Here is a 13,830-nt window from a genome sequence, read left to right as displayed (position 1 = left end):
ACACTCAACTTTATTTCTTCTACTTTTGTTGCTTTTCAGCTTCACTTGCTCATTTGCTGCTCACACACACATGTTCTGGTCGGGAGCAATCCCCTCTCTTCGCTCTCCCCCTCCTTTTCTATCCTCCACAGTCACTGCAACAAACACACAACATTTATCAACAACAGGTGTATGACTTTGCCACTCACCTTCCCCGGCCCTGCCCTCCATTCACAAACTGATGCTTGGCCACACCCCAGCTGCCACAGACTGCCTTCAACCTCAGTTGTTTGATGTACCTTACTCCAAGGGACACATCCCTAGTACCTCTATGGGACCAGACAGCCTCCCCAGGCAATGAGGGGCAACATCTTTGGTGACCCTGTCTGTCCACTGGGGAACTGCCCCATCTGAATTCCTTACATTAAAAATGCCTTGAAATCCCAGTCAGCCAATGATTTGAGCTCCATTCCAGTTGCACGCTTAAGACCAGTCTTCAAAACACCCACAAATTTAGTAAGCCTCTGAGCATTATCGACGCATCTGTTGTCAGCAGTGTGTGCATATCAACCACATGCTCAGTTAATGCTATGACATCACGGACTGGGATGTGCTGCTTAGCCCACACTGTCTGACGGATTACCTTAACTTTTGTGCAGACGTGGTCTCCCCCGCTAAGACTGTACGGTGTTACCCTAATAACAAGCCATGGGTAACACTCCTGTGTTACCCATGGCTTGTTATTAGGGTAACACCGTACAGTCTTAGCGGGGGAGACCACGTCTGCACAAAAGTTAAAAGTCAAAGCTGTCCTCAACAGGAAGAAAGCCGCCTTCAGGAGCAGGGATAGGGAGGCGATGAAAGCAGCACAGCAGGAGGTAAAATGCTGTGTGAGGGAAGCTAAGGACAGCTACAGGAGAAAGGTGGAGCAGAAGCTGAAGGAGAACAACATGAGGGAGGTCTGGAAAGGTGTGAAAACCATCACAGGCCACAATACAAAGACCAGAGTCATTGAGGGGACAGTGGAGAGGGTGAATGAGTTGAATGACTTCTTCAATCAGTTCAACCAGCCCACGTCCCCCCCACCCTCTCCCTCACTGCAGCCATCTCTCCTTCTTTCCTCAACACACCTCCCCCCCAGTCATCACAGCAGCCCCCTCCTCCCCCTCATCCCCTACCTCAACACAGACTCCTACATGCATTACTACAGACCAGGTCAGAGGTCAACTGAGGATGCTTCACCCCAGGAAAGCAGCAGGCCCGGACAAGGTGTGTCCCCGACTACTGAAGACCTGCGCTGCTGAACTGGGTGAACCACTCCAACGCATCTTCAACCTCAGCCTGCAGCTGGGGAGAGTGCCCACCCTCTGGAAGACATCATGTATCATTCCAGTTCCCAAAAAGAATCAGCCCAGTGAGCTGAACGACTTCCGACCGGTGGCACTCACTTCACATCTGATGAAGATGTTGGAGCGGCTCTTCCTCAGCCTCCTCAGACCCTAGGTACAACATGCCCAGGACTGTCTGCAGTTTGCGTACCGGGCAGGTGTTGGTGTGGAAGACGCCATCCTCTACCTGCTACGCCCAGCCCACTCGCATCTGGATAAGGGAAATGGCACAGTGAGGATCCTCTTCTTGGACTTCTCGAGTGCCTTCAACACCATCCAGCCCCTGTTGCTTCAGGACAAATTGAACAGGATGCGAGTGGACCCCTGCCTGGTCACCTGGATCTACAGCTACCTCACTGACAGGCCATAGTATGTCAGGCTGAAGGACATCACGTCTGACACTGATTATCAGCACCGGAGCACCCCAGGGCATGGTGCTGGCCCCTCTTCTCTTCACCCTGTACACCGCGGACTTCTGCTACAACTCAGAGCTGTGTCACATTCAGAAGTTTGCCGATGACACAGCCATTGTTGGGTGTATCAGTGATGACAGAGAGGAGGAGTATAGGAGCCTGGTGAGGGACTTTGCTGTGTGGTGCAACAGGAACCATCTGCAGCTCAACATCTCGAAGACCAAGGAGCTGGTCATTGACTTTAGGAGGTCCAGACCAAGGTCACAACCAGTTCTGATCAAGGGAGTTGAGGTGGAGGTTGTGGATTCCTACAAGTACTTCGGGCTGTGGCTGGACAGCAAGCTGGACTGGACTTGCAACACCAAACATTTATACAGGAAGGGACAGAGCAGGCTATACTTCCTTAGGAGGCTGCAGTCCTTTAACATCTGCAGGAAACTCCTGTAGATGTTCTATCAGTCTGTGGTCGCCAGTGTCTTGTTTTACACCATGGTGTGCTGGGGGGGCAGCACATCCAAGAAGGACACATCCAGGCTGGACAAACTGATCAGGCGGGCCAGCTCTGTGGTCGGCATGAAGCTGGACTCTCTGGTGACAGTGGCAGAGAAGAGGTCTATGGACAAACTGTTGAACATCATGGATGATGCCAGTCACGCTCTGCACACCGTCATCAGCAACCAGAGGAGCCTGTTCAGTGACAGAATGCTCCTTCCCAAAGAGGAACAGACTCAAAAACTCCTTTGTCCCTCATGTCATCAGACTGTACAACTCCTCTCTGGGCGGGGAGGAGGGGTAACAGGAGGACAGAGGATGGGAAGGAGCAGTAGCCTAGCCTAACAATAAGCAATACTGGACAATGTGCAATATAATGTGCAATATAAAGTGCAATATCTCTCCTGCCGACAGCACGGTGGTGTAGTGATTAGCGTCGCCTCACAGCAAGAAGGTCTGGGTTCGAGCCCCGTGGCCGGCGAGGGCCTTTCTGTGCGGAGTTTGCATGTTCTCCCTGTGTCCGCATGGGTTTCCTCCGGGTGCTCCGGTTTCCCCCACAGTCCAAAGACATGCAGGTTAGGTTAACTGGTGACTCTAAATTGACCGTAGGTGTGAATGTGAGTGTGAATGGTTGTCTGTGTCTATGTGTCAGCCCTGTGATGACCTGGCGACTTGTCCAGGGTGTACCCCGCCTTTCACCCGTAGTCAGCTGGGATAGGCTCCAGCTTGCCTGCGACCCTGTAGAAGGATAAAGCGGCTAGAGATAATGAGATGAGATGAGATCTCTCCTGCCGCCGCCCCCTCTTCTCCCCACCCTTTTTTTCTTTCCCTCCTTCCCCCCTCCCCCCTTCCTCTCTTCCCCATATCTTATTCTTTTTATATTTGTATATGTAAATTTATTTTAATTTATCTAGAAGTTTACCTCTATTTCTTTTCTCTGTTTATCTGTAATGATGATGCTGGAATCTTAATTTCCCTGAGGGAGCCCTCCCAAAGGGATCAATAAAGTTTTATCTAATCTAATCTAATGGGGTGGCTCACATTCATTTTCAGGTCAATGACCTGGAACCAGCTTGTCGTTAGGGAGCTCTTTTCTGAGGCACTGTTGACACCTACTATTAGTGTTGTCAGCCTAAGACGCATAGCAGTTCACACCTGGCATTATGAACAATTGACCCCATTCACAACTTTCTCAGGATGCATGTTAATTCCAGGTGTGAATGGGACCTGTGATTCCAATTTGAGAGGATGGATGTGTTTTGGCTGGCTTGCTCCTTGGTGAGAACATAGAAGAGTAGGTTATCCAGATATGGCAGTATCCTGATTCCACTGAGAATCAGGCCAAGTTTACATTAGACCGTATCTGTCTCGTTTTCTTTGCGGATGCACTGTGCGTTTACATTAAAATGCCTGGAAACGCCAGGAAACGGGAATCCGCCAGGGTCCACGTATTCAATCCAGATCGTGTCTGGTCCGGTGCTGTATAAACATTGAGAATACGCAGATACGCTGGGCTGAGCTCTAGCTGGCGTCGTCATTGGACAACGTCACTGTGACATCCACCTTCCTGATTTGCTGGCGTTGGTCATGTGACGCGACTGCTGAAAAACGGCGCGGACTTCCGCCTTGTATCACCTTTCATTAAAGAGTATAAAAGTATGAAAATACTGCAAATACTGATGCAAATACTGCCCATTGTGTAGTTATGATTGTCTTTAGGCTTGCCATCCTTCCACTTGCAAGTGGTAAGTGACGCGCATGCCCGACATGCACTGAGATCACACACACAGCGGCTCAGTCCCAAATCACTGCTCGTGCGCTCCACTTGCGCGCTCTGTGAGCTGCGCAGGGCCAGAGTGCGCACCCTCCAGAGGGCACTCGCTGTTCAGGGTGGAGTGATTTGGAGCGCAGGATGCCTGCGGAGCCGAGCGTATCCATGTATTGGCGTTGCTGTGTGCACACTAATCGTTTTAAAAACGTTAATCTGATGATCCGCTGATACGGTCTAATGTAAACCCCACCTCAGAGGAGAAGCTGTATGCACCATGTGACTTTGAATCGGAATGTCTTGATACTTGATGAGAACACCCAGAAGCAGGTATTCCAGTGGCAGTCAGAGGAAACAAGGTTACCCATATGCACCTTGTGGAAAATGGGACTTTAAATTGGGATGCTTGACACTGGAAGGTAAACCTGTATTCCCTGAGGTAATGGAAAGTAAGTGTTGCGCAGAGAAACCAGTTCTGTGGCTGCACAGCTTGAACATCTATTACTCATGGCAAATGAAATGGGAGGTATTTCAGGACCTAGTTCAGATTCAACTTGGCCAGAAGTTACCATCATTTTTGAACACGACCTGTTTTGAACTTTAGAAGTAAGGCCTTACTGTCGGAGCATAGGTTCCCAACCCTGGTCTTGGAGAACCCCTTCCTCTGTACATTATGGTGTTCTCTCTGCTCTGACACACCCACTTCCTCTCCCTAAAGGCTGTTAATGAGCTGATTTAGTTGAATCAGGTGTGTTGGGGGGGGGCTATAATAAGCAAATGACAGAATATTCCAGGACCATGGTTGGGGAAAAATTGTGTTCGAATATCAAACATAGTAAAATAAATGTAGAATGAGGCAAAAGTTTAAAAAATAGGAGTAAGATATTCTTTAAATGGTAGATTGAAGAGATTAAAAAGAAACTAAAAGTATAAAACCATCATTCTGATGAACAAGAGGTCAAGTTTCCATATGGTCACTAGATGTCCTTTTAAGCAATAGTACAGTATCACTTTTCAAAAGTATATGACACAGGTTCTGAAGGGTACTTATTTGACCAAAGAAGTCACCATGAGAGAAGACTAAAATCTGGTTTTTCTCCATGATGGTAAAGGGCTTCCAAAGATGGATTACTTGCCAAAGTTAAAAGTTATGCTTTAATGATGTAAACTGATGATCAAGTATATAGATGACTCATGTAAGCAGGTATTTGAACAACACTGATGTGATGCAGGGGCGTCACGGTGGTGTAGTGGATAGCGCTGTCACCTCACAGCAAGAAGGTCCGGGTTCGAGCCCTGTGGCCGGCGAGGGTCTTTCTGTGTGGAGTTTGCATGTTCTCCCCGTGTCCGCGTGGGTTTCCTCCGGGTGCTCCGGTTTCCCCCACAGTCCAAAGACATGCAGGTTAGGTTAACTGGTGACTCTAAATTGACCGTAGGTGTGAATGTGAGTGTGAATGGTTGTCTGTGTCTATGTGTCAGCCCTGTGATGACCTGGCGACTTGTCCAGGATGTACCCCGCCTTTCGCCCGTAGTCAGCTGGGATAGGCTCCAGCTTGCCTGCGACCCTGTAGAACAGGATAAAGCAGCTAGAGATGATGAGATGAGATGATGTGATGCAGCCACTTAAATAATACATTAACTATTTGTATTGTATCTGCAGCCATTGCAAAGGGTCTATCTTTTTCTTGACCATTGGAACTGAAGTATTTGATGGAAATAATGGAGAACAGTAAAGCAGATGGATGGAAATGGAATGGAAATGAACGATGCCTGTTATTTCCTGAGCACAGTTAGCAATAGTGATTCGTGAGTGATTAATCACTTGTCTGGAAGTTCGTAGTCCACATTCTTCCAAGAACGTCTGGCACTTAGTACATCTTTCGAATTCTTTACACATTGGATATTTGAAACCAAATCTTATTCTTCAAATTGCAGAGAAGGGGACATGAAATAGTCTGCATTTGTCATTTATCCATCATTTGTAGTTCATCTATTGCAAACTGTATAAGTCGTTTTAGGTAGTGCACATGTTGACCCTACTTTTGAGGGCAAAGAACACAGTTGGGGCTTTCATACAGCATGCGTTCAGCAAATTCTTGAATATTGTTGCAGTACTTTTGTATGGACTCTGCAATGATTTTTCATGTAGGCCATCCAAGAGAGATGGGTATGCTTGATGGTAAAACCAGGAAAACAATAAATAATTTATGCTAGTAATCCAGTTATATAGAGCCAGAGATGATGGTGATGTCTGGTATTTCCTGAGGTAAATTTAATGGAGAATCAAACTCTCATTCTCAGAAAAGCATGTAGGCTGGGTTGGTCAGTGCTAAACTACTTTAAAGTTCTTTAAAGGATATTTCTTCTTCTTCCCACTGCTCCCATTAGGGGTAGCCACAGCAGATCTGTGGCTACCCCTAATGATTGATTTGGCAGAGGTTTTACACTGAATGCCCTTTCTAATGCAACCCTCCCCAGTCTATCCGGGCTTGAGACCAGCACTAAGCATGCACTGGCTTGTGCCAGTATGCGTAATGTGCATGTCTTTGAACTGTAGAGGAAACTGGAGCAAACCCGCACAGACACAAGGAGATCACATAAACTCCACACAGAAAGGCCCCCGTTGGCTAGGAGTTTCAAGCCCGGTACCTTCTGGCTATGAAGCAACAGTGCTAATCACTGCACCACCATGCCACCTGCCCCATGATGTTTTGTAAGCCTCAAAAATAGGAAGACCAGATTAGTGTGGGTTTTTTTTTTTTTTTAAAGTTGTGGAACAAATGGCTGCCAAGGGAACTGGTTCTGTTGTATTTATTGATGATGTGACTGCTCACAACAGAATCAGGATGAATTCTCAAGTGTATAGGGCTATATTATGTGCTCATATAGAGCCAGATGATGACCTGAAGCATACTTCAAGAGCAACCCAAGAATTTCTATTTATTTACAGTGGGGCAAAAAAGTATTTAGTCAGTCACCAATTGTGCAAGTTCTCCCACTTAAAAAGATGAGAGAGGCCTGTAATTTTCATCATAGGTATACCTCAACTATGAGAGACAAAATGAGAAAAAAAAATCCAGAAAATCACATTGTCTGATTTTTAAAGAATTTATTTGCAAATTATGGTGGAAAATAAGTATTTGGTCAATAACAAAAGTTCATCTCAATACTTTGTTATATACCCTTTGTTGGCAATGACAGAGGTCAAACATTTTCTATAAGTCTTCACAAGGTTTTCACACACTGTTGCTGGTATTTTGGCCCATTCCTCCATGCAGATCTCCTCTAGAGCAGTGATGTTTTGGGGCTGTCGTTGGGCAACACGGACTTTCAACTCCCTCCAAAGATTTTCTATGGGGTTGAGATCTGGAGACTGGCTAGGCCACTCCAGGACCTTGAAATGCTTCTTACGAAGCCACTCCTTCTTTGCCCGGGTGGTGTGTTTGGGATCATTGTCATGCTGAAACCCACAGCCACGTTTCATCTTCAATGCCCTTGCTGATGGAAGGAGGTTTTCACTCAAAATCTCACGATACATGGCCCCATTCATTCTTTCCTTTACACGGATCAGTCGTCCTGGTCCCTTTGCAGAACAACAGCCCCAAAGCATAATGTTTCCACCCCCATGCTTCACAGTAGGTATGGTGTTCTTTGGATGCAACTCAGCATTCTTTCTCCTCCAAACACGACAAGTTGAGTTTTTACCAAAAAGTTCTATTTTGGTTTCATCTGACTATATGACATTCTCCCAATCCTCTTCTGGATCATCCAAATGCTCTCTAGCAAACTTCAGACGGGCCTGGACATGTACTGGCTTAAGCAGGGGGCACTGCAGGATTTGAGTCCCTGGCGGCGTAGTGTGTTACTGATGGTAGCCTTTGTTACTTTGGTCCCAGCTCTCTGCAGGTCATTCACTACGTCCCCCCGTGTGGTTCTGGGATTTTTGCTCACCGTTCTTGTGATCATTTTGACCCCACGGGGTGAGATCTTGCGTGGAGCCCCAGATCGAGGGAGATTATCAGTGGTCTTGTATGCCGTCCATTTTCTAATAATTGCTCCCATAGTTGATTTCTTCACACCAAGCTGCTTACCTATTGCAGATTCAGTCTTCCCAGCCTGGTGCAGGTCTACAATTTTGTTTCTGGTGTCCTTTGACAGCTCTTTGGTCTTGGCCATAGTGGAGTTTGGAGTGTGACTGTTTGAGGTTGTGGACAGGTGTCTTTTATACTGATAAGTTCAAACAGGTGCCATTAATACAGGTAACGAGTGGAGGACAGAGGAGCCTCTTAAAGAAGTTGTTACAGGTCTGTGAGAGCCAGAAATCTTGCTTGTTTGTAGGTGACCAAATACTTATTTTACCGAGGAATTTACCAATTAATTCATTAAAAATCCTACAATGTGATTTCCTGGATTCTTTCCCCCCATTCTGTCTCTCATAGTTGAGGTATACCTATGATGAAAATTACAGGCCTCTCTCATCTTTTTAAGTTTGAGAACTTGCACAATTGGTGGCTGACTAAATACTTTTTTGCCCCACTGTATTTTTGTCAAAGAAGTAGAATGTTCTGCAATGGGCATGCATTTCACTTGCTGAAGGCAAAATAACCCCCAAGAACAGACAGGATTGAAGAAAACTGTAAAGCAGTATGTAATTTATTTGTTTATGGCATTCTGCCATGGGTTTGCAACCAAGTATTAACAATGACAATTAAATGTATTATGAGTGTTAGCTTGTCTAATTACTTGTGGTCCAATTACTTGTGGTCCAAATACTGATCCAGATTGGGTTTTGCAATGTCCCTGTTTCTTACTGAGCATCCTTTGTGTGTATGGAGGTGGGTCAATAGCCTAGCATTAGCAGTGTTTTTCCTGTAAAAGCCCCGCCCTTCCTCTGCACCAGCCTGCTCTTCACTACCTGTACTTTTCTGCCATTAGAACACACACAGAAAGGATGCCCTGTCTCAGCACTTTTGAGTGTATTTGTATCTCTGAGCGTGCGTGTGGCTGAATTATTGATGAGTACGGATGCTCAGAATGTCCTGCCAAGGCCGTCCTGGGAGTGTATGAGTAGAAGCAAGTGCTCTGTGTGTTTGTCTCAACAGAGATGGGTGAAAGGAGTGCAGTGGAGCAGCCTGCTTATGATGGTTTGTGCAACTACGCCCAAAAAATCACCTCATGCTTCGGATTTGATGGTAAGGCTTTTGGGAAAAGCTGCGAATATGTGTTCAGAGTCTGACCTTGATGAGCATGTGTGTGGATGTGTCAGTTTTTTGGTGTGAGAGTGTATTCCCTGATGTTTGGGAGCTGTCCCTAAATCTCAGCAGTGAGACTGATGCTAGCTTATTGAATGGAAGTCTCGAGTGAGCTGAGGTGAAACGAACACTCATCGAGGCTCTGTCCTCATCTGCATTTAACCTTTTTTGGAGTGTGAACTATTTTTAGTAGTGCTAAGTTAATATGTCTGCCAACTTGAGCACAAGTTAAAGCAGAGAAGTGGTGTCTAGTTGATCAGCCTGCCATGTGATGGAAAATTATAAAAGACGAATGAACGTAGGATCCGTGGGGAACCTCGTTTCCTCTCGTCATTGCTCCGTAAGGACCATAAATGTAGTGGAACAGCACGAGAAACAACACCAACTTTCATTCAAATTACAACCACCAGTTACTGAAATACAGATACTGAACCTCATTTGTGAAACTACTGTAGATACAAATGTATTTATTCATAAATCATTTGCAGGTGCATTTCCATAAGAAATGTGGTTTTCATGGAATCTAGCTAGTTCTGAAAAATGTTTGAGTCCTTCAACAGCCCCTATATTTGTGCATGTTTATGTATGAGGCATCTGTCTTTAATGTGAACTTTGATTTATTGGCTTCAGATTGTTTAATTGGTGAGTTCCTGCAAATGTATATATTATTTTTGCTGTCTTACTTCTTAAGACTAACCAATGATTTGGAGAAAAGAACTGTTGCTGTAGAACAAGAGGAAGAGTTATTGTGTGTACCATGTGGTAGTCGGTACGCTGCAATGGCTGAGCTGTATTACTGGAAGTTTTAGCACAAGTGCTTGCACTGTCTAGTTGCCATTTTGTCATTTTCAGCTCTGTGAGCGTTCCCTTTTATGGAGTTTTGTGGGCACCACAAAATAAAACAATGAGATGATTAATTTACAGCTTATTGGAATTTCTTGAATAGTAGTCTATGACTACCAGGCTGCAATTCAAATCACGGGCACTTATTCTAATATCATTTCTACAGTAACTCATTCACAGGTACTTGTATGGTGTATGATGTGCTATATATAATATAAGCCTAACTATAAATGCATAAAAAAACCTTATCATTGATATGAAGTAATTTATTTGGAAGGAGTCTCCAGTGTCGGCGCTTGGTTACGGTCAGTTGGGAGATCAGTTTATGATTGGTTTCTGGTTTCTTGGTTCTTTGACAAGCTGTGTGTTTTGGCTTTTTAACTTCAAGACAGAGGAATGAAAGAAAAGCTGCTGAGGTAACAACTGTTTATACTCTAACTGCTATAGCACAAGTGATAAGGAGCTAACTTGTCTCCTGGACATTCGACAGCATTAAATGTAACTATAAATGGATAAAAAGCATGTTTGTTAATACATTAATAGGGAATAAATTAAACATTGTAAGCAAACTGCTGTGGTGTAAAAGGAATAAAGCATACTGTTATTGGAAAATAATCCATTTTGAGGTGGGAACAGTACATCCACTTTGAGTCAGGTCACATGTCGATCCTGAGACACCAGTGGTGCTGACCTCTTCTGCTCCTTGGACTCACCTGATCCATCCTGATGCCCTACGTCTGGCTGGAGTTTCATCACATTGCTCCTGTGGAGGGCGGCCCCATATGGACAATCAGAAGTCGCACTTGGAAGATGGCTCTGGACACTTACAGTAAAACATTTATGGCTGAGGACTACAGTTGACTTGCTAACTTTAGGACTGCAGTTGTCATGAACAGTTTTGTACTCAAGTTTCCATTAATGAACAGTTTATAACTTCAACAAAACAGACTTCATGTTAAAGCTATAATGAATTTCCTGGTTTTTCCAGTTATACTTTGTGACTTTATAGGACACTATTATAGAAGCAAGGTATTTATAATCACACTATCTGTTATCACCCAAATGAGGATGGGTTCCCTTTTGAATCTGGTTCCACTCGAGGTTTCTTCCTCATGTCGTCTGAGGGAGTTTTTCCTTGACACCATTGGCACAGGCTTGCTCATCAGGGATAAATTAGGGATAAAATTAGCTCATGTTTACTGTCTTTAATTTTCTGTAAAGCTGCTATGCAACAATGTCTGCTGTTAAAAGCGCTGTACAAATAAACTTGACTCGAGGACACTAGATTATTTTACTAGAACAGTGTTTTACTTATTTAATGCAGTCTTCTGAAAGACAAAAACAGATATACAGTACCAACATATCACATTGACCTGGTGGAGATACAAAACCATTTTATATGGTTGTTTTAATTGTTGAGTAATAGTCACACAAAGCAGCAAGGGTCGTGTGGCTGTTTGTGGAGGAGGAGAATCAGGGCCTCTGGGGGGTAAAAGGCTCTAAGTGCTTGGAAGCATTCCAAGAAGCCATTGTCCAAACATTGGTGAAGCTGGTAATGAGACGAAGGACGCAGATGTGGAAGAAAAGGTGTGGCGTAACTGTTCATGGCCATATCTACTGCATTCTTCTGATGCATCAAACCACATGTAATGTAATGGTCAGAAACGCAGACCAAGACATTAACAATTTTATCTTCAGTCATGAATGGCTGCTTAATCAAATCAAATCTGGAAAACATCAGAGATTGCTCCCAAATAGTCAAAATACTCAAAAAGCTTTGTCACATTGAAATTCTTTGAAAACAAGAAATGTATTCATATACTTAGGAATAAGAATAAGTGTATAAAGCTTCCTAAGGCTTAAAAAGTACTCTTAAATAGGACACCCACTAAAGTCTGTACTCATCAAGATGTATAACGGTTTATTGCTGATCTCATAATGTTTTTTTGTTTTGTATTTTTCCCATGGAATTAATTTGTATTAAATATCCCCAGCAGGGCGTCACAGTGGTGTAGTCGTGAGCACTGTCACCTCACAGCAAGAAGGTTCTGGGTTCGAGCTCAGTGGCTGACAGGGGCTTTTCTGTGTGGAGTTTGCATGTTCTCCCTGTGTCTGCATGGGTTTCCTCCGGGTGCTCCGGTTTCCCCCACAGTCCAAAGACATGCAGGTTAGGTTAATTGGTGGTTCTAAATTGACCGTAGGTGTGAACATGAGTGTGAATGGTTGTTTGTCTCTATGTGTCAGCCCTGCGATGATCTGGTGACTTGTCCAGGGTGTACCCCACCTCTTGCCCATAGTCAGCTGGGATAGGCTCCAGCTTGCCTGCGACCCTGCACAGAATAAGCGGTTATGGATAATGGATGGATGGATATCCCAGTGACACGACAAGAAATAATGTAATAATGGCTTATTGAGGCCACCTATTTGGGACATGCCTCTTGTGGTCATCTGGCTGCTCTGTTCATTTGATCTCAAATAAAATGGCAGGATGTATTTGAGAATGTGTGAATATAAAAAGACACCTATTTCAGTTATATAAAGTGCTTTGGTTCTTAAACAGTTACTTTGCTTTCGCTGTTATAGTGACTCCTGGGCTGGCTCTGTGCCCATCATGATGTGTCTGTTGAAGTGTGTGGTGGCAGAATGGACCATTTCAGCCATGAACAATTTGTGGCAAAATGAATATTGATATACATTTTATTCATGGTTTTTAGTAGAGTTTGACATGTAAATAATAGACTTTGATTTGTCTGTATTCTGAACAAGTACCATGTTTTCTCACACTCTGGTGGTGGTGCATAAAATGGCTAGATATTAGTTGCCATTAGTTGCCTTTAACATCCTGGAAAACCATTTGCTTATCCCAACTCGTCAGGTTGAAACCAAATCCAACTATAGGATTTAACACTATTGGCTCATACTCCAGAAATTGGGTGTGGTTGATTGGTTTTACTTAATGCTTAAGATTTAGTCCTCCAGTGAACTCTTCCCCTTCACTATGAGTCACTCGGATACCTTTTATAACACATTGCTACTCCACATTGTTATTTTTACTATGAATTATTGAAAGAGTAATTCTCAGAAGCTTTACAAACACTGGCCCAGTTGTGACCTTGTCGTGATAAGTCAATAGAAAAGTGATTAAAAAAAAAAATCAAAACAAGGATTGGCCATGATGGAGCCAGAATAAGACTGGTGTGTGGAGAGTTTTTACAGTATCACAGTGATCAAGCCTGGGAAATATTGCTGTGTCGGCATTAGTTGAGATAATCGTAGAGATCTCAGCTGTAATTCTCTTAGGGAAAGGCAAAGAGCTCATGATCCAGCATCAGGGGCACTCAAACAGTGCATTCTGTCTGCCAATCTGCATGAGTTGAAGTTTATAGGTCTCACTCTGAGTCTATTCCTTTGTCCTTCCTAGCAGAGTTCTGATGGTAACATCTGATAGACCATCAATCTTTGAACATAAGTGGGTTTGCTTGTTTTTTTAAGTGGTTAAAAGTGGATATTTCTGAGAGAAAATTGGTGCAACAGGTTCTCCCTTTTGATGCTGACCACTCCTTGATCCTTGATCACTCTGTGTTCAGCACAACTTTATTCATCACACACTTGCGGGTTGCCTTCAGGTTCTCCATTTTCCTCCCACCTCCCAAAACATGCTGGTGGATGAATTGGCTACAGTAAATAGTCCCTGT

At 44.2% G+C, this 13,830-nt stretch overlaps 1 protein-coding gene across 1 annotated transcript in view; it reads left to right on the top strand.

Moving 5' to 3' along the window:
• The first annotated feature begins 9,144 nt into the window (after positions 1-9,144).
• Positions 9,145-13,830, top strand: part of ablim1a (actin binding LIM protein 1a) — an 83,570-nt gene continuing 78,884 nt past the window's right edge. The window contains exon 1 of the mRNA XM_060925314.1: positions 9,145-9,232. Within this exon, the coding sequence (XP_060781297.1) occupies positions 9,145-9,232 (88 nt within the window). The remainder of the gene's footprint in view (positions 9,233-13,830) is intronic.

The sequence above is a fragment of the Neoarius graeffei genome, chromosome 7 (genome assembly GCF_027579695.1).
Source record: "Neoarius graeffei isolate fNeoGra1 chromosome 7, fNeoGra1.pri, whole genome shotgun sequence".
Taxonomy (NCBI): domain Eukaryota; kingdom Metazoa; phylum Chordata; class Actinopteri; order Siluriformes; family Ariidae; genus Neoarius; species Neoarius graeffei.
The sequence above is the reverse complement of the archived record's forward strand: the minus strand, read 5'-3'. Positions and strand labels throughout refer to the sequence as shown.